The sequence below is a fragment of the Primulina huaijiensis genome, chromosome 12 (assembly GCF_012295235.1).
Source record: "Primulina huaijiensis isolate GDHJ02 chromosome 12, ASM1229523v2, whole genome shotgun sequence".
Lineage (NCBI taxonomy): Eukaryota > Viridiplantae > Streptophyta > Magnoliopsida > Lamiales > Gesneriaceae > Primulina > Primulina huaijiensis.
The window spans coordinates 2,013,988-2,031,968 of record NC_133317.1 but is presented as its reverse complement, the minus strand read 5'-3'; the positions used below and the strand labels follow the sequence as shown (position 1 = coordinate 2,031,968).

At 34.4% G+C, this 17,981-nt stretch overlaps 2 protein-coding genes and 1 pseudogene across 5 annotated transcripts; 1 reads left to right on the top strand and 2 right to left on the bottom strand.

Annotated features, from left to right (window-relative positions):
* Positions 1–2,643: 2,643 nt before the first annotated feature.
* Positions 2,644–12,225, top strand: LOC140989961 (uncharacterized). 4 transcript variants are annotated; one of them, XM_073459524.1, is made up of 15 exons: positions 2,644–2,751; positions 3,640–4,327; positions 4,496–4,808; positions 5,125–5,271; positions 5,379–5,467; positions 5,539–5,634; positions 7,108–7,234; positions 7,879–7,943; positions 8,027–8,201; positions 8,651–8,845; positions 8,926–8,973; positions 9,742–9,888; positions 10,028–10,110; positions 11,287–11,402; positions 11,888–12,224. In XM_073459524.1, exons 2-15 carry the CDS (start codon positions 3,729–3,731, stop codon positions 11,968–11,970), a joined length of 2,283 nt encoding a protein of 760 aa, XP_073315625.1. In that variant the 5' UTR covers positions 2,644–2,751; positions 3,640–3,728; the 3' UTR covers positions 11,971–12,224. The 4 variants fall into 4 exon arrangements, with proteins under 4 accessions (XP_073315625.1, XP_073315624.1, XP_073315627.1 ...); XM_073459523.1 differs by having other exon boundaries at positions 2,680–2,808; positions 11,888–12,223; XM_073459526.1 differs by having other exon boundaries at positions 2,687–2,808; positions 3,740–4,327; positions 11,888–12,217.
* A 301-nt stretch (positions 12,226–12,526) lies between these two features.
* Positions 12,527–13,447, bottom strand: LOC140990081 (stearoyl-[acyl-carrier-protein] 9-desaturase, chloroplastic-like; annotated as a pseudogene).
* Positions 13,448–14,184: 737 nt separating this feature from the next.
* LOC140990266 (acyltransferase GLAUCE-like) lies at positions 14,185–15,975 on the bottom strand. Its single transcript, XM_073459874.1, has 2 exons — positions 15,429–15,975; positions 14,185–15,216 (listed from the first exon to the last, which is right to left on the bottom strand). The coding sequence occupies exons 1-2, from the start codon at positions 15,879–15,881 to the stop codon at positions 14,329–14,331; spliced, it is 1,341 nt and encodes a 446-aa protein (XP_073315975.1). The 5' UTR covers positions 15,882–15,975; the 3' UTR covers positions 14,185–14,328.
* Between the last annotated feature and the right edge of the window lie 2,006 nt (positions 15,976–17,981).

Here is a 17,981-nt window from a genome sequence, read left to right as displayed (position 1 = left end):
AAAAAAAAAAAAAAAAAAAAAAAAAGAAAAGTCAATTGTTTAAAATATGAGTTTAAAGGGTATTTTGGGAAGTAATATGAAGTAGGGAGTAGAAGGAAAGATTTTGGTCAAATAGGTACTGAATACCAACTCTCCCATTTTCTTACAAATTTGATCGAAAACACATAGATGGAAGTCCAAAAGACAACGAAGAAATTGGTTAAATAATATCAATTAATTTTATTTAAGAAAATGATTTTTTCAAATGTATTTTAAATACATTTGAGAATGTTATTTTTCTTAAAACAAGAATTGATCGAGGTAAAAAAAACCGAACAACATATCATGAGCGAAAATAATACATCTATTTTTGATTTATATATACAACATATAATGCACCTATTCAAGGGTTTTTTTTAGTTTTGTCAACGTTTGTAATTAATTCGTAAAATATGAGTAGTTTTATAATTTGTTTTGAAATAGAATAGTATCGACATTTATATAAATGTGAATGATCGGAATTTGATAGAGACCAAACGACAGATTTACAAATTGGTTATACTAAGAGAACATGCAGATTCTTTATATATGACACATCTTATAAATAGCATACAATTCTTTATATATGACACATCTTATAAATAGCATACAATTTTAATTTCTAGATCAGTTGGCAATTTTGTTACTACAGAAAAAGAAGAAGAAGAAAGAAAGACTCTCCTACTCCATTTTATAGCTAATTATTATTTTTCTCTTTTTTATGCTCGAAAGTCGAAACTACTTAATTTATTGAATATAATTTTTTTGACACTGTTTCTTTTTCTGCGTTACATATGTGATGAGAATTAAATTCATATTACTGAAATTAAAAATTAATATTACCAAAAATGAAGGGCAAAATAGAGAAAACAACCCCCAATAGCTCAAAATAGATTTGTCGTTTCCATGTATTTTTGTTTAAGTATATTTTAATGTGTGCAATAAAAATTTTACTGTTGTCACATAGGATATTATCAATGCCAAATAAGCAATATTTGAGATTTAAAAAAAAAGTACAGAAAAAAATCCACATTTGTATGAAAACAAATTTTGACAATTTACATTACTAAAACTCAAAACATATCAACCTTTTTTAATCGTAAAATCATTAGCTAATAGCCGTTCGTATTCGACAATTTTTTCTATCATACACAATATACTGTATATTTTCATATACAGTAAACTATGAAAACCCGAATACAATAGTCACATAAAAACATTGACGTTCATTTTTATTTTACAGTAACAAATATTTTCAACTATTTTTATAGGAATATTATTCAAAAAACGAAAAAAAAAAAGAAGCATTTATCCATATTTTTCATTATTATTTGGCATGCACTCTCTCTCTCTCTCCCTCCCTCCTCTTAATGACTACTTTTACAATATGCTTTTTGTCCCCCTCCCTTTGAAAGCATTTCACCAACTTTCCTGTGTAGGACTTGGATATAATCACTATTCGTGTGTTGTAGTAACATTCACATACACAAATTATCTCGTCGTCTGTCTTTGGGTACAATGCAAAAGCCAAATTGCTTTCTGTATATTCGAGTTTTCCATGTCTCCCTTTTCCTGTATTTTTGGAGGTCAAATTTACTGCTCAAACTATTTCACTTCACCAATTCATATATATTGCCCCAACATACATACATAACATAAGTGACTTTGGATCAAGTTCTCTCGATTTAAAAAAAAATCTGTGTACATTTTTTCATTTGATCTAAGTTCCATTATCTAAAATGTAATAGGCAGTCCCCGCGAATTATTTTTTCTCTTCTCTCAATACTAAAAGGTTAGAATTATATCGGTACCATTGGATTTTAAAAATATGGTACAAAACTATGTGCATGAATGTGTGGAACCGTGATATCTTCGTGTAAAATCTAATGGTCCAATTTTAATTTAGTTAAGTGACTCACTTTAGGTAATTACTTGGAAAGAACTCGATGAAATCAAGGTTAAATTTGACAATAATCGAGTATCTAATTAATGTGACCTAAATTTTGTACAAGGCCTGGTTACAACGATGGATTCTTGATTGGGGCCTGAGTGGCCCCATATAATTGGTTTAAATGCCTGGCCCTGTAACTTGAAACCGGTCCATTGGGCGGTCTGATTCATTTTCATCAACTTATTTATTTATTTATTTATTATTATTATTATTATTTTGGTGGATTAACTAACATTTTTTTGTTATTTAAGCCTACCAACTTTGAGCCATGTAAACTAGGAGTATAGGAGTGAATAATTTGATCAAGGTTTTGAATTGCTACGAAAACTATGTTTCTGATTTTCTCTGAATTTGGAATTTAATAAAAACTCGATCAGATGGCGGATTAGAATCGATTTTTCGCAGGTCTTTGAACAATATTCTATCTGATTAATTATTTTAATTTATTACCAATATAATTAATAAATTTATTATAATTTGAATATTTATTTATTTTTCCTTTTTACTACCAGCATCTACAATATTGATATTTGAGATATGATAGCATATACTAAAGAATATGTGTTATTTGTATTACGCCATAAAAATATCTATATAAATAAAACGGAGTTGTACGTTTGACTCACCGACAGAAAAGTCAGCAAAAAGCCAAATACATCCAAGCGTACAACCACCGGAGGGGCGCTTTTACAAAATCTGTCTCCCCTCTTGCATATTCAACTGTCAGATTTCCGTAATGTACACTATAGGAAGCTACAGGAAACGAAGGAAAATCACATGGAGTGAGTTTTTTTTTTTCTCCATTACGCCTCATTCATTGATCGTCTTCATATTTTCAGGTCATTATATTCTTATTTATTTTCCTAATTTGGCAGTTTTTTAAAGAATTTTATGATCGTATAATTTCTTATGCAAGCCTATTTGGAGGATGTTTTTACAAAAAATTATTGATAGAAACAGGAAGAAGTCGCCGTTCAGTGTGTCCGTGTTTTAGATCCCGACTATGAAAGTTATTTATTTGCTGCGATATTATGTTTGGCAGCTTTAAGTTTGAATTTATTTTATTTATTAGTGCATGATTGCAATGCTTAAGTTTAATCGTAGAAATTTGATGGCAGACGTACTGGAAAAAACACTCTAGTCCAGCTGAAGATTGTATTTTAACTACTGCTTTTAGCACTCTTAAGAGTGCCTCATTTTTTTAAAAGTTCGTAAAGTTTTTTCGGATCAATGGTTTGTTATTTTTTATTTGACAACCTATTGATTGCAGTTGAGATCACCTATACCATTGTAAAACGTGGACGGGTGTTGTATGTCAACCAAGTCATGGTGAAAAACTCTTCAGCACTTCATCGACTTATTAATGGACTGGATAAATTTGAAAGATTATTTTCCTATTTATATGTGGCAAAATTGCAGTTTTGCTTGGATGTGTATGAGAAATTCATAGTTTGATCTATATTTGCCTTAAATTTTGAGCTTAATTGGAAGGATTATAAAGTGTGCACAAATTTGTGTTGATGACTAATTTTGAGAAGACAAGAAGTAATGGAGTGGAGTTCCAAAACGGTTACCCACTTACCCACAACTTACAATAGCTGCAGCTTCTTGTTATTTTGAAGTTAATAAATACTTATTTTGCTTTTATTAATTCTAGCTCTACTATGCAGCTTGACGTGCATTGCCAAAGATTTAAATGTGTTTGTACATCAGAGAGTTCTATCTCAATTGTATTTAAACGTTACAAGGGTTCTTCATTATGTCTTCTAGAACACTGTGGCGAAGAAAAAATAATCTCATTGATGCACTTAGGCGACCTCCATTTTGGGTTGAAAGATTGTTGAGTTCTGAGTATGGAAACACGTTGGGGATTTGTCATTCACAACATTGGAGCTGGGCTGGGGGTTATTCATCATCTAGTGCAAATCTAAAAGACAAAAAAGATTCAAATTCTCCAACCAAAGATGGAATACCGTGTTTGTTAGTGAGAAAATGTGTTGAGCACAACTTATTTGGTGTCCCATCTTCGTACTGTGAGTTTGGAATGCAAAGAAAATTTCCCCCCTTTGGATATGGGTGGATAAAAGAGTATGCACACACTTTTTCCTCTGCTGTGGCCGGTCAGCCTGAAACAGGTAGTGGCAACGATAAAAATGAAGAACCAGCTGTCAAGCAGAAAAAGGAGCCTTCACCAGAAGAATGTGATCAGGCGGTTGAAGGCTTGAGCTCAGTTAAAGCCAAAGCAAAAGCCAAGCAGCTGCAAGAATCTAAGAAAGGTGATAAGTCTATTCTAAAGAAGACGTGGACTATGCTTATCGGAATTGGTCCAGCTTTAAGGGTTGTTGCCTCTATGAGCAGGTAAACCTTTGCGTTCTCCGTTCCTCTTGTCCCAAAACTAAATTATCATGTTTTCTCGTCAGCCCATATTGTTGGAATGGTTGAACTGAAAAGGCTCATGTCTTTTTTGTTTCTGGAGTCCTCAAAGATATTATCTGAATTATGTTGATTTTTATCCTCTTATGGTAGGGCTGATTGGGCAAAAAAATTGCATCACTGGAAGGATGAGATTAAATCGACATTGCAACACTACTGGTTGGGTACAAAGCTACTTTGGGCTGATGTGAGGATATGCTCAAGACTATTGTTAAAACTTGCTAGTGGGAAATCTCTTTCCAGGAGAGAGAGGCAACAACTCACACGAACAACAGCCGACATTTTTCGGCTGGTTCCTTTTGCAGTCTTTGTTATAGTACCATTCATGGAATTTTTACTTCCTGTATTCCTTAAATTGTTCCCCAACATGCTGCCGTCGACCTTCCAGGACAAGATGAAAGAACAGGTAGATTTATGTAGATGTAAGATATCTTCAGCATTTGTCCACATCCATTTATGTGTCTGAGATATTTATTTTAGTTCCTTCTTTGTGGCCTTTGTGTTTCAACCTCATCTCCCCGGCCCTTACTTTTTACGTCCGGAAGTTCTGTGTATCAGTTCACCTTTTACATTTGTCTTATCATGTAAGGAAAATCCAAAATACCTAGCTCAAATTTTTATCAAGACACAATCAAATATGGATGTCTTCTGGTTTTATATTATGTCTCTTGTTGTATTTCCCTTGAATTTCAATTAATCTTGGATAAAATGCTTTAAAATAGGAAGCCCTAAAGAAGAGGCTGAATGCTAGGATAGAATATGCGAAGTTTCTTCAAGACACTGTAAAAGAAATGGCAAAGGAAGTTCAAAACTCAAGAAGCGGAGAAATAAAGAAAACTGCCGAAGATCTTGATGAATTTATGAACAAGGCAAGAAACTTAATAAGTCAAAGCAGTTATTTGAGAAGTTTTCTTTTGGTTAACTTCTCACCTATGCTTTCCCACTTTTTGATATTGCTTTCTTAATTGTTGACCAGGTCAGGAGGGGGGCTGGGGTCTCCAATGAAGAAATTTTAGGCTTTGCCAAATTGTTTAATGATGAACTTACTCTGGATAACATCAGCAGGTAATTGTTTGATGCTCTTCCATTTTTTTGGATTCTATGATGTGAAAGTTCAACCTATTTCTTTGATTCAGACCCAGGTTGATGACCATGTGCAAGTATATGGGCATTGGTATATATGGTGGTACTGATGCATATCTTCGCTATATGCTTCGAAAGAGACTTCAAAAGTAAGCTACTTTATTTACACATGAATGTTTGTTTCTCATGATTTGATAATGGTGGTTCGTGTTTTGGTCTTCTTTACACATGCATGGTCTTAGTGTGACTCGAAACCAAGGAGCCAACTGCATACCACTATTGAGTTGGTTGTCCCCTTGGGTTTGTACTGGATAATATTTGATCAGTTTTGTTTTTCTATACATATCACTTGACTAGTGAATTCTACTCCCATGGACATCTTGAATCAAGTACGGAAAAAGTTCTTAGGTTTGGAAGGTGTTTTTTTAAGAGGGTTTGATAGGAATTTGGATAGTATGGGAATGGTTGAGAGGATTTTTTGCCGCCACGATGTTTCACACGTTCTGAATTTTTTTGTGGACCTTATATTATTCTTTTGATGAGGTATTTGATATGTTTCCCCTCAAGTAGATGGAATAAATGTTATCGAGCTCTGAGTAATTGTTTTTTCAAGCGAAGGAAACGGGTAGGGAGCGCAATTACTGGATGTTTAAACAAAATCAAGTTATGAAGTGGCAATGAGAAAAGGGATTAGGTAGAGCACAACGGTTAGAATGAAGCACATGAATGAATTCCAGAGGCTGGGTAGTCTGGTGAATTGTGATGGAGAAAGGCGTGGTGGAAAAAGATGACCTTTAATCACAGAAGAAAGTGCTGGCTAAAATCGAGATGAAGTTTGAAGTTTTTGATCACTTGATTTATAATTATTGCCACGGGCAGAGCCATGTGGTGCTCCACCGCTCGGATGGCTCGGTTTTTTCCTTATTTTTTATACATAAAATTTTGTCCAATTTTCTTGTAGCTTGGGTACTCCATTTGTCAATACCTAGGTGAACCCTGGCTTAGAAAATTCTAGCCTGGGTAAAAATGAAAATACGGATCCGCCACTGATTATTGCCCTTAGGCTTGGCAACTAAAAGGGTCCAAAGCATTTTCTTTATCTGTACATAGGTATGCAGTTCAATTTGGAATAATGCACAAAGGTTAATGTTTAAAAAGAGAGTGTAATTGTATAATTAAAGTCTCAAGTAGATTTATATGCAACCCTGCAAATAATAATTTATTTCACACAAATATATTTGTGTTTGTATATTATTACCGTTCCATGTATGATTTGTTCCTTTCCTCAGTTCAGTGTCTATTTCGACTTCTGGTTATGCCTAGACAAGATGTTTGTAAGTGCAAGAAATAAAGTGAAATCTCATTTGGACACGCTTAAACATCATAATTTGTTTCATGCTTTCTCATAGTTTTTATTCTAGTCTTGACGTTTTCACGCTTTCCTATAGTTTTTGCTAGATTGATTGGTCGTGTGTGAAGAAATGTAGTTTATTATTGGACACAGAGAGATTCATGTTGTTTGGACAAGGAATGGAGAACCTGCATCTTGTAAATATTGAAGCACTCAGCCAAATGCGTTTCATGCCAAAGCAATCTGTTTTTCTTGTGCCTTTTTTTTCAAGGATCAAGATTGATGACGCATTGATTCAATCAGAGGGGATTGAGTCTCTTACTGAGGAGGAGCTTCGTCAAGCATGTCGAGATCGTGGCTTACTTGGATTACTTTCAGTTGATGAAATGCGTCAACAGGTTTCTTCAATATTTCAAAGCCTTTTTCAAGTTCCAGAGAAAAATTTCCATTTTGATAAACTGATTATTTTATTGAACCAGAAAGAACCTAGTTGATTTTCTAACAGGCAGAAGTGCCTAAATACACTCATATTATGATGAATACCTATTTCTTTTATAAGAGTATCAGATTGTGTTGGTGTAAAAATGAGGATAGGGAAGGGAAGTTGATTAATCTTTGATATAAGTGACAGAGCCTGAAAGTTCCTGTGATGTCAAATAATGCACTTTCTACATGGAAAATGTGATATTATATGTGTGTGTGTGTGTGTGTGTGTGTGAGTGAGTGAGCGAGAAGAGGACCTATTTTAAAAAGTTTAGTTTGAGTTTTTTTGCTGTGATTATTGTAAGTCTGTGCTTGACAGATTGAGGGTGGTTGTTAGTTTCCTTCTACAAATTTATGTTTAGCTCTATGCTCTCATTTCATACAGTTATTGTGATAACATAGTTCGCTGCAATTTCTCAGCCCATCATTGACTTTGTATTATAGCAGTGCTTTTCCTTTGTGAATCTGCAGATGGGATCTTCCAGTATACTATTATTTTCTGGAGTTAATAAAAGGTTCACTGGTATCTCCCGTTGATGGATATTTGTGTTTATTGCAGTTGCGAGATTGGCTGGACTTATCTCTCAACTATTCTGTACCATCATCTTTATTAATTCTTTCCAGGTAACTAAAACTTCCACAAGCTACGTGGGTGAATGTCAAACAGTATTGATTTTTAATATTTTATTTTTGGTATCTTGTTCCAGAGCATTCAGCGTCTCTGGTAAATTAAAGCCAGAAGAAGCTGTTCAAGCTACGCTCTCATCTCTGCCTGATGAAGTTGTGGACACGGTTGGTGTCACATCTTTGCCTTCAGAGGATTCAGTCTCTGAAAGGAGGAGAAAGTTAGAGTTCCTAGAAATGCAAGAAGAATTAATTAAGGTCTGTTTAGGCTCTTAATTGTTTAATTCTAATGAGCTGATTGCAAAAATGGGCAGTGAAAGATAACTACAACAAAATCTTCTTTGATCATTTATGATGCTTTTCTCTTCAAATATTCCCTCTCTATTTTTTTTCTGTTTCCATTGAAAATATTGACAAAGCTGGAAAGGATTTCTGGAATGTATCAACTACTTTAGATCTGCATCATGCTGTCTTAATCTGGTCCAGACGCCCTAGTAGTTTTATCATGCTGTCATGATTTAAGATCATATGTGCTCATTGTGTTCTAGGTGCCAATAATGTACTGTATTCAACCAAATGTCATAGAATTTGTTATTTCAATCTTTTGTTCTCTCTTTTGTGTGAGTGTGAATGTGACCTCGATAAAGTTTCCATCGTGAAGTTTTTCTTTTCATTTTTCTCAGTAACTGTAGAGTTTATTGTTACAGGAGGAGGAAGAGAAAGAGGAGGAGGAGCAAGCTAGGTTGAAGGAATCTGTCATAGGCCAGAAGGATGTAGCCTTGGAAGAGATGATGACCGCAACTGCAAAAGAAACAGAAGATCATGAGAAAACTAAAACTTCGGATAAACAAGAGCAACTTTGCGAGCTTAGCCGTGCATTGGCTGTTCTAGCGTCAGCATCGGTGTGACTTCGTTCTTGATTGTTATCTGTTGCTAATCAGCACCTGTCATAAACTTTTTATTTTCTTTGCTGCCTTTTCAGTCTGTAAGCAGGGAGCGTGAGGAGTTCTTGCGACTTGTCAACAAAGAGGTAATTATTCCATTGGTTTTTACCATTTAGCTTGGGAACAAAAACATTGAAGATTGCTATTGTTTTGTGCCTGGTAATTGGTTTATGTTAAAGCAAAAATTGCACAGTAATTCAACACTGTCAAGTCTTTATTTTTCTTCTCCGATTTGATCTTTATCTTGATTCTCATTTCTTCTAATCTTTTCACGATCACATCTTTTTGTGCCATAAACTTCCTGGGTCTTCTCGTTCTTTCTATTCAACGCTGTCAGTTGGACATTTTCTTTGTTCTGTCCATTGGAAATGCCTACTTGCATGTGGGTTATAGGTAAAAGGATTGAAAGTCATTTCATTATATAAGCTATGAACATAGTAGTTATATTTATCAAGTATAGTTTTTTGGCACAGCATGATTTCTGTTGATATAAGTTTATATAATTAACAATAAAATGCTATGGTGCTTAACATTTGGATCTTGTGCAAAATAGTCTGGTGAAATGAGGAAAATTAGCGATTATATGCATATCTCGCCTGAATCTTGATCTCTCATCTCTTCATGCATCTCATTTTTGTCCACGGTACACAGTAGCCCAAAAAACTGTTCTCACTTTAAAATGTTATGAATTGCATGAAGGCTGTGTCACTGTATGTCTGTATTATTGACTAGTATAGGTGTGATGATTTTGCTTTTCAATTTATGTAAAGCTATCAAGGTTTCTAATTAATAAATGTCAAGTTGGTATCTTAGTAGCTCTATTTTGTGATCTCACTTTGAACTTGAATTTTCAGATAGAGTTGTACAATAGTGTGGTTCAGAACGAGGGTACTGATGGAGAAGAAGAAGCCAAAAAGGCTTATATAGCAGCCAGAGAGGAAAGTGATCTTGCTGCTGAGAAATCTACTGGTGATAAAGTTTCTTCAGCGCTTATAAACAGGGCAAGGCTAATTTCTGGATATTCTGGATTTGCTATTTAATATGCTTTTTAATATGATAATTCGTAATTATTTGCATTTAATTGAGAGGAAGGCAACATATGCCTAGATTTGAAAAATGTACTGGGATTTTACCTACTAGGTTGATGTTATGCTTCACAAGCTTGAAAAGGAAATTGATGACGTGGATGCCAAAATTGGTGACCGGTGGAGGTTGCTCGACAGGTAATAGTATTTGCTAATTGGTAAAGGTGTTTTCGAAGTTTAGTACAGCTCAACTTTCAATTTCTGTGTTTAAATAATTATATGCTCAATGCCCATGCGTTAAGTTTTAAAGCATTTGATTAATTTTATGTATTTCCATTTAAGTTTCAAGTTTCTTGACAACTTTTATTCTTTGCTGCGCATTCACACCGTTGAGTCTATGCACTTGGCATGGGAATCAAAAAGTTGGATGATTTCTAATTTAAGGCCAGAGTACAAAATCTTTTTTTTATTAACTGCCAATTACTGTGTAGTGGATCTGCGGAATGGTTATAATACCTATTTTCTGGACTTAATTCATATTTTTTCAATTAGAAATACAATTTTAAAGACTATCGTTTGTACAGTACAGTCTATTTATTTTCTCAACACTTGTTAAAATAATCTTCCCTGTAAACATTGGGATTTTAGATTTCAAGCACAACTCATCGGTCTTTCCGTTTCCATATGAAAAATACAAGAGTGGTCTGAACACGGCAGCTTTCACTTAGTGGAATAGCAGTTAAGATACTTTGAAAAAAGTATGTGTTCTTTGTTTTCGCATTTGGAGAGGGCCTAGAGTTACTGTGCTCAAGAAGTCACACGTGTTACTGGATTTGGGATGTTGTGCTTGAGAAGTGAGAAAATTCCTCCAGAATTGTCACCACAGTTTCAGCGGCATTTGGTTAATAGAAATGAAGCTGAATTTTTTTTCTTGACTTCATGTTTCATCTAGTGATCTTGAAGTCAGCGTGGTGGTTGTAGACACGGTTTATGACTTTACTTTTTTTTTTTTGGCTGAGTTTCCATCCTGTGTTTCTACCGAAATATCCATAATTTTCCTACGTTTGAGCAATTTAACAACTCTAACACTATAGTGGTTTTGGAATTTCTTTACTTTCTGGAAAACCTAGTTTTTTCTTCAGTTTCGTTAAAAATGTATGAAAATTCATCTTGATTCTTCAGTTTAAACAAAATTATCTCTTTATGCTTTAATAATTTTTACTCGTTTATTGAGTTTTTCAGAAATTAAACTAGATTTTTGTGGCTTTCGGAATTGTCTCAAAAATTTTCTAAGATCTAGAGATTGCAAACTCAATTCATAAAGAAAATCTTATCCAGCATCCTGTAACTATTTGCTTTGATATCCATTGGCAGGGATTATGATGGCAAAGTGACTCCTGAGGAGGTTGCATCTGCTGCTATGTACCTTAAAGACACCCTAGATAAGGAGGGTATTCAAGAATTTATCAGCAGTCTTTCCAAGGATAGAGGTTCGCACACACTTTTGTTACTTATTTGGGTATAAACCAAAGGTTTTCATGTAAAATAAATTTTAAAGTCGTGACAACAATGGTGGACGTGGACCCTGTCAATTCTACACTAAATATTGACTGACCCCCTCCTATTGATGTTAGAATTTGTGCTGTTTGTTTGGAAATGGACAAGTATTGTTGGTGGAGTTGTGTTGAGTTGAAGGCTTGAAGCTCTCAAGAAAGAACAATGATATCAAATTGAATCACCCTACAGCTGACAAAAATTACAAGGGGGATGACTTCTTGCATTGATAAAATACTATAAAAAATCTCAATTGGGCTGAGTCTATAGTTCTATTTGTGATGGATGTTTTACCGTCTGTATTGTTGTTTGTATCTGTTAATAGTTACCTTCATCTTTTAGTGCTCACCATGATTGCTAATGCTTGCAATCCTGATATTTGGTTTCTAACTCACGTTTCTGCTTTTTCTACTTCTAACAGAGGGCAAAATTCTTGTGGAAGATATAGTTAAATTAGCCGATCAAACAGAAGATGCAGAAGCAGAAGAAGCAAAAAAAGCTTAGGCCTGAGTTTTGTTAATAAATAAAATTTTCTGGTTCGTTCGGCTTCGGTGAATTTCATTTTTTCCCCTTTTACCGGTGGACAACTTTGCACTGTTACATATGGATGAACTGAAACTTTATGCGGGTTTTTCTATCATAGCCGCTAGTTGCAAAGGAAGTGATATAGTAACTCAGATAGAAGTTAAAAAAAAAAAAAAAAACTCAGATAGAAGCCTGTAATTTTCATTAATTAATTTTTGCAATACAGTATATATCAATCTTGTTCTCTTAAAGTGACTATATACTTTGATTCTTGTTTATGTGATTTTGTCCATGAAAGATCTTAAGATAGAAGTTGATTGGCTTATAATATTTGAATAAATAGCTCACTTTTGATCCATAAATTACTTAATACTTATATTTCTTCATTTAGTGAATATGTAGATTGCCATGTTTTAATAGTTATATTCATTTAGTGAATATATAGATTGCCTTGTTTTAATAATTATATTCATTTTCAAATCTTCGTCTTCCCATCTAGGTTAGTTCCATTTCTTCCATTGCTTAAATATAGAATTCATGTTTGCGTCAAAAGATCTATTGGAAACTCAGAGTGGTAATTATTACATTTACGAACGATGCCGGGCTGCAGAAGACGAGCTGGATTTCCTTTAATCGGATATGTTGTTTCTCGTCTGCAGCGATTGTGCCACATATCTGAGCCAGTTTCAAGTCCCATGTTCCTTGGCGAGCCTTGCAATGAGAAATGAAAGTTGCTCTTTCTCGGAATGAAGTGTGGATGAATCCAAGGTATGGGGTTGTTCTCCGTTTGAGGATCCTGCCAATTAGTAACCGCATGAAGGGGAAAAAACTATTTTAACTAAAAACTCCCTAATTGTTTTCACAAACATATTCATCGACATTTGCAGCATAAGATATTTTGGCGTGTGCCATTAACTGATAAGATCTCACCATGCCCGAAATGATCAGGTACTGTGTGGTTTCTTTATTGCTTCATGTCAACGCGTTCCGTAAGATAAAGATATTTGTTAGGAAGGTCACCATGCCTATTCTCTTCAGCAGTCCATGCTCTAGTCCAAATAGCCCAAGGAGTGAGGCTTGCACCCGTCTCATCTCGAACTGCATCTAAGGTGTTAATTCTGATAAGTCGGAAGCGCTTCCTCTGTAATCATATCACCAACCAAAGCGACAAAATAGTCATCGGGAATTTCTTTTGATCTTTGCCTCACTTCTTTTACTTGGTCTTCAAACCCTTCTGAAGCAGGGTCTGGTAAAAAGTCGCTAGGCTGTCAAGACTTCTCAGCGTTCTTTAGCGAAGAGGTCACTTTCAGTCCAATCCTTAAGAGAGTCGAAGATTTCACGCTTTTCTGGTGGCATGGAATAGGTGACATGAACATGTACTTCTCGAGGGTGGACTGACAGGCTTCTTGACGTTTCTGATATCTCTGCATTCGATTAATCGAAACCTTTCAGACATGCAACAGAACGATAATGAACCGCAAGAACAGAGTATAAATTTTATGGTCGTGGGTAATACAATCGGTGAAAAGAAACATTACAGTAGTTCCATCACTTTAGTTTATCTTTTCAGTCACAAATTTGGAGTTTGACAAACTAATTCACAAATCATTGTCATTTTTTCAAAAATATTTTTTCGTTTCTTGTTCATCTAGGAGGAAACTAGGGAGTTGGAAGGCAGATGAGAGACTAAAATAATATTTGGTGGCACAAAAGTGTCCAAATCAATAAAGAACTGAACTAGTTGTACCAACTACTCAATTTGCTTGTAAACAAAAGGTCAAGAACACTGTGATAATATGCTAAAGGCAAACAAGCTACCCATTGGCGATATCAGAAACCATGACTACTTCACAATCTCCACAAATTAACTTCATAAAATAAACTAAAATTATAAAACTATTAAATAACATATTTTTTTTTAAAAAAAAAAACAAATTTATTTATTATCTTTTATATTTTAGTATTTATGACTTATTCTTTCACTTACCCAAAATATATCCAACAATATTGCTCCCTTCTTTTACCTATCTGTTATTTTGGTTTGTTCATAGTAATATTTTTATAATTGTATATCATTTTAGTGGATCGGCATTTGATTTAATTAATTAGTAAATATATATATGCGTTTTTAGTTAATTAGTTATATACTTTATTAAATTAAAAAAAAAATAAAACACAAAAGAATAAGAAGTCGCATAAAACTTAACCAAGTACTAGAAGGATCCGGTTGTGACGTCTATTATATTATTTATGTGCATAATATATACTCTCAAACTTATATACAAGACAGAGATTTATGCATGGATACGTTCAAGTAATCACATGTAGCTTAAAATTTCATGCGGACAAATACTTGTAAAATAGTTGTTCGAATATTTCCAACTCCTTAACCGGCAATGCAACCGAAACATTCACCCCGCCGCCACCAACGTCAGGAAACAGCAGGATAATATCCTTTCTATGGTACACCACTGGACAACTATACGTTGGCTTCCCCCATGGATACATCACTTCATCAAACCCTAATCTCCACCAAGAAGAAATCAACACCTCTCCATTTGGGAACCCTCTGTGAACCTCTCCCCAATCTATGATGGACCTCGCGTATTCGTCAGTCATTCTTGCAGCCCCATCCGAGATCATGTCCACAAGCTTCGAGAAAGGATAGTCTTCCAGGTCCATGCACTTTGCTGACGCGTAAGCGCTGAGTACCGCGTTTCCGCAGTAGGAATGTGGCAATGGAGGGTTCAGTCTAGATCGTATGTCCACGGCGTAGAGGATCGTGGATACCCGATCCCAGTTGTTCTGGACAGGATTTGACAGGAATTTGCATCGCCAGATGTGCGCGGTCACCACGTTGAAGCTGGTGATCTTCGTTGTTTTGTTGGTTTCGCAACCAGATTTTGCCTTCTGTTTCAGGTAACTGATGTCACTCGGGCTGAGATTAAAGATTTTGAAGTCTAGATCTTCATCATCGCCAGCAAATACTGGATGCTGTCCACCGATGTGATTGAGTTCGAGCATTTCTGGGTGGGGAAAAGTCACTTGCGGGGGAGATCGGGCGGCAAGGAGGTGGCGATTATTGCAAGGCTTGATGGCCAAGGGTGTATCATCAAATGCTTGTGAGGCGAGGTTTTTCAAGAAAATTATGAAGCTCAACCCATCGAACAGAGCATGATTCGTAGAGATTCCCAGCGCGAAGCCGCCGCACTCGAATGATGTCACCTAGAAAATAATAATAATTTTGGCCTTAAGTTAATATTGCAGATCAAATTTCACTCTTCTTTCTTTCACATAAATATATATAACACCAGTTATATCTAAATATATATATATATTTTAATCTGCTAACCATACCAAAATGAGTTGTATAGTCNATATAAATTTTAATATTATACCTTGTAAGTTGCAAGACATGCATATCAAGATTTATATACCTGAAAAATGCAAAGTGGCTGATCTCGATTTTCATTGTTATCCCAGCTCTGCATAATTAGCTCTCTATATGCTGGATTGGGATAGACCAAATCCACGACCTCCTCCAACATATACTCGGTTGAAGCCTCGACGAACCCAACACCACATCCATTGCACTCGATCTCCAGCCGTCCTGTTTCCCGGTTCAAATTCAATTTTCCGGCCAAGAAATCATAAGGGTCCTGCATCAATTTTTGTATCGCATTTTTAAGCCTAGCGGCCACCACTTTCGGCGGGAAATCCGGGTTGGCAGGGAAGAAATGAACTGTTTGAACAGTGAAATTAAGTACTTTGTCTATGTTGGACAAAAATATTGATTCATGCTCACTTTCTTGGATTGGTGGTAATAATAGGGTTGAATGGTGGATTTTGACATTAAGATCTTGGATGGATGGTTGATGAAGAGTTCTCATATTCCTGATCAGATCAGGTTTTCCTTCGTTATTATATTTACGTATGTATAAAATAATGTGCAATGTGTATGTGAAATGACTTGCATAATAATTTGTTGGCGGTGATTAATTGTAGGAGCTCCACATGCATAAACTAAGCCTAAGTAGTTTAATAATTCCATATGATAATTTAATTGACATAATTTTATGTATAACATATGTATTTTTTTATGTGGATTTGTTGAATGGGACTAGCTACTATAATTTATAATTATGTTATGAATAAAATGTCATGTATGTTAAAGGGAAACTATATTTTTGGTCATATATATTTAATTTTTTGCGATTTTTTTTTTATATTTTGTCAATTTTCAGTTTTAATTTTGTATCTCTCAATTTTTGACAAATTTAGTCCTTCATATTATCAGGAATGCGGATAGCTCCATATCGTTGTTACGTTGGAAAAAATTAATAAAATAACAAAAAAAAATAGATGATTAAAACTAAAATTTGACAATATAAATAAAAAAAATCGAAAAAAATAAATATATAAAACCAAAAATATAATTTCATTTGTTTTAATGAGAACACAAAATTAGTTGGAATACCCACCTACATGGAGTTGTGTGATGATCTATTTTTTCTGGTTCCTACCTTATATGTTTTTCTTCCCCTATGCCCATGGGCCCTCATCTCAGTACTGAAAAATAAATAATAAAAACATTGCCTTTTTTAAGCTACCTTAATTAGGCTGATACGTGCCCAATTCTATGCTGTTTATTTTGCATATTTGGACGTCCCCACAACCCAATAGGATTCCTTTGGTTCATTTCAAGTGTACAAACGTGTCAATAAATAAAAGTATCATATGGATAGATTAAATTGACTTTAGTTTTTTAAATTGAATAATGTAAAATAATGAGTAGGCTTTTTTCCTCTCTAATTCGAAAGGAAATAATGAATAATTACTGTCTCTGACACTATGAATTTGGGACTTCGATTGTACCAAAGAAAGCTCAACCTTGTTGCCAGAGCAAAGTGGCTCAAGTACACCATCATGTTATTAATGGAATTCCTTGGCCCGAAGGCACCCCTCTAATTCAAGAGGATTCGCGCCATTGTGGAAGACACCATTTTTTCTGATATTAAATTATAATATAAATATAAAATTGTCGCTATTGGACGACGAAATGGACTTTGGAATTTATTAGCAAATCTTTCGATAATTTGAAAAGGTGCACCCTGTAGACAATTAAATTTGTTGACCATGAAATTATGGCAAATACAAAATAATATTAAATATCAAACAAAAATTCTATTTATTGGGATATTAGATTCCTACAAAAAAAATAAATAAATAAATAGTTAATTGATATTTTAATATATTTTGTGATCAAATCAAGATTTTAAATCAAGATCGCAATCTTGTATTAAATAGAAGAAAATACTAATATTTTAGTATTAAAATCCAATCTTGCATAAGATGGAAAAGAATACTAATATTTTTAGTATTTGAAATCAAATATCATGATTAGTGGAAAGAAATCACCAAATAAATCATGAGGGACCAATCAAATTACGACACCTCATCAAATGAAAATGGAAAGAATTTGCATCTTTCGACTATAAATAGGGAGGCGGAAGGTCAAGAAAAATACAAGACAGAAGGCAAAGAAGTAGAGAAGAATTCAAGACATAAATTCTCTCAACTCAAGCTCTTCAAACTTAAGAAGATCAACGAAGTTCAAGGCGTGATTCAAGGCGTTTATCGTGTTCTTCCTCAAATTCATCCAAATTCAAAAGGATCTTGTTCTTCATCAAATTGAAGATCAACAAATTCGAAGCACGATTCAAGGCGCTCATCATGTTCTTCTCAAATTTTGAAGGTTAATCCAATATCAAGGCTTTGACCCATTGAATTAACGTTATTGAAGAACCAAACCGCCTTCCACGAAAATCAAATACTCAAGAAATTCAAATTCTACAAGAGATCATCATTGAAGAGAATAATCAAGGGATTATTTAGGGATTGCATCCACAAAACTTTATTTAATCTCAAAATTTTCGAATTGTATCGTTATTTCTTTTGCGATTCTACGAAATAAAGAAATTTGCGCTACA

Bases quoted from the DNA above. Each gene is read 5' to 3' on its own strand.
- LOC140989961 (XM_073459524.1), top strand. From the start codon at position 3,729: ATGTCTTCTAGAACACTGTGGCGAAGAAAAAATAATCTCATTGATGCA. The intron at 7,235-7,878 runs GTTTCTTCAATA...TGTTTATTGCAG, and splicing joins TTGATGAAATGCGTCAACAG to TTGCGAGATTGGCTGGACTT. The intron at 10,111-11,286 runs GTAATAGTATTT...ATCCATTGGCAG, and splicing joins CGGTGGAGGTTGCTCGACAG to GGATTATGATGGCAAAGTGA.
- LOC140990266 (XM_073459874.1), bottom strand. From the start codon at position 15,881: ATGAGAACTCTTCATCAACCATCCATCCAAGATCTTAATGTCAAAATC. The intron at 15,217-15,428 runs GTATATAAATCT...ATTATTTTCTAG, and splicing joins AGCCACTTTGCATTTTTCAG to GTGACATCATTCGAGTGCGG.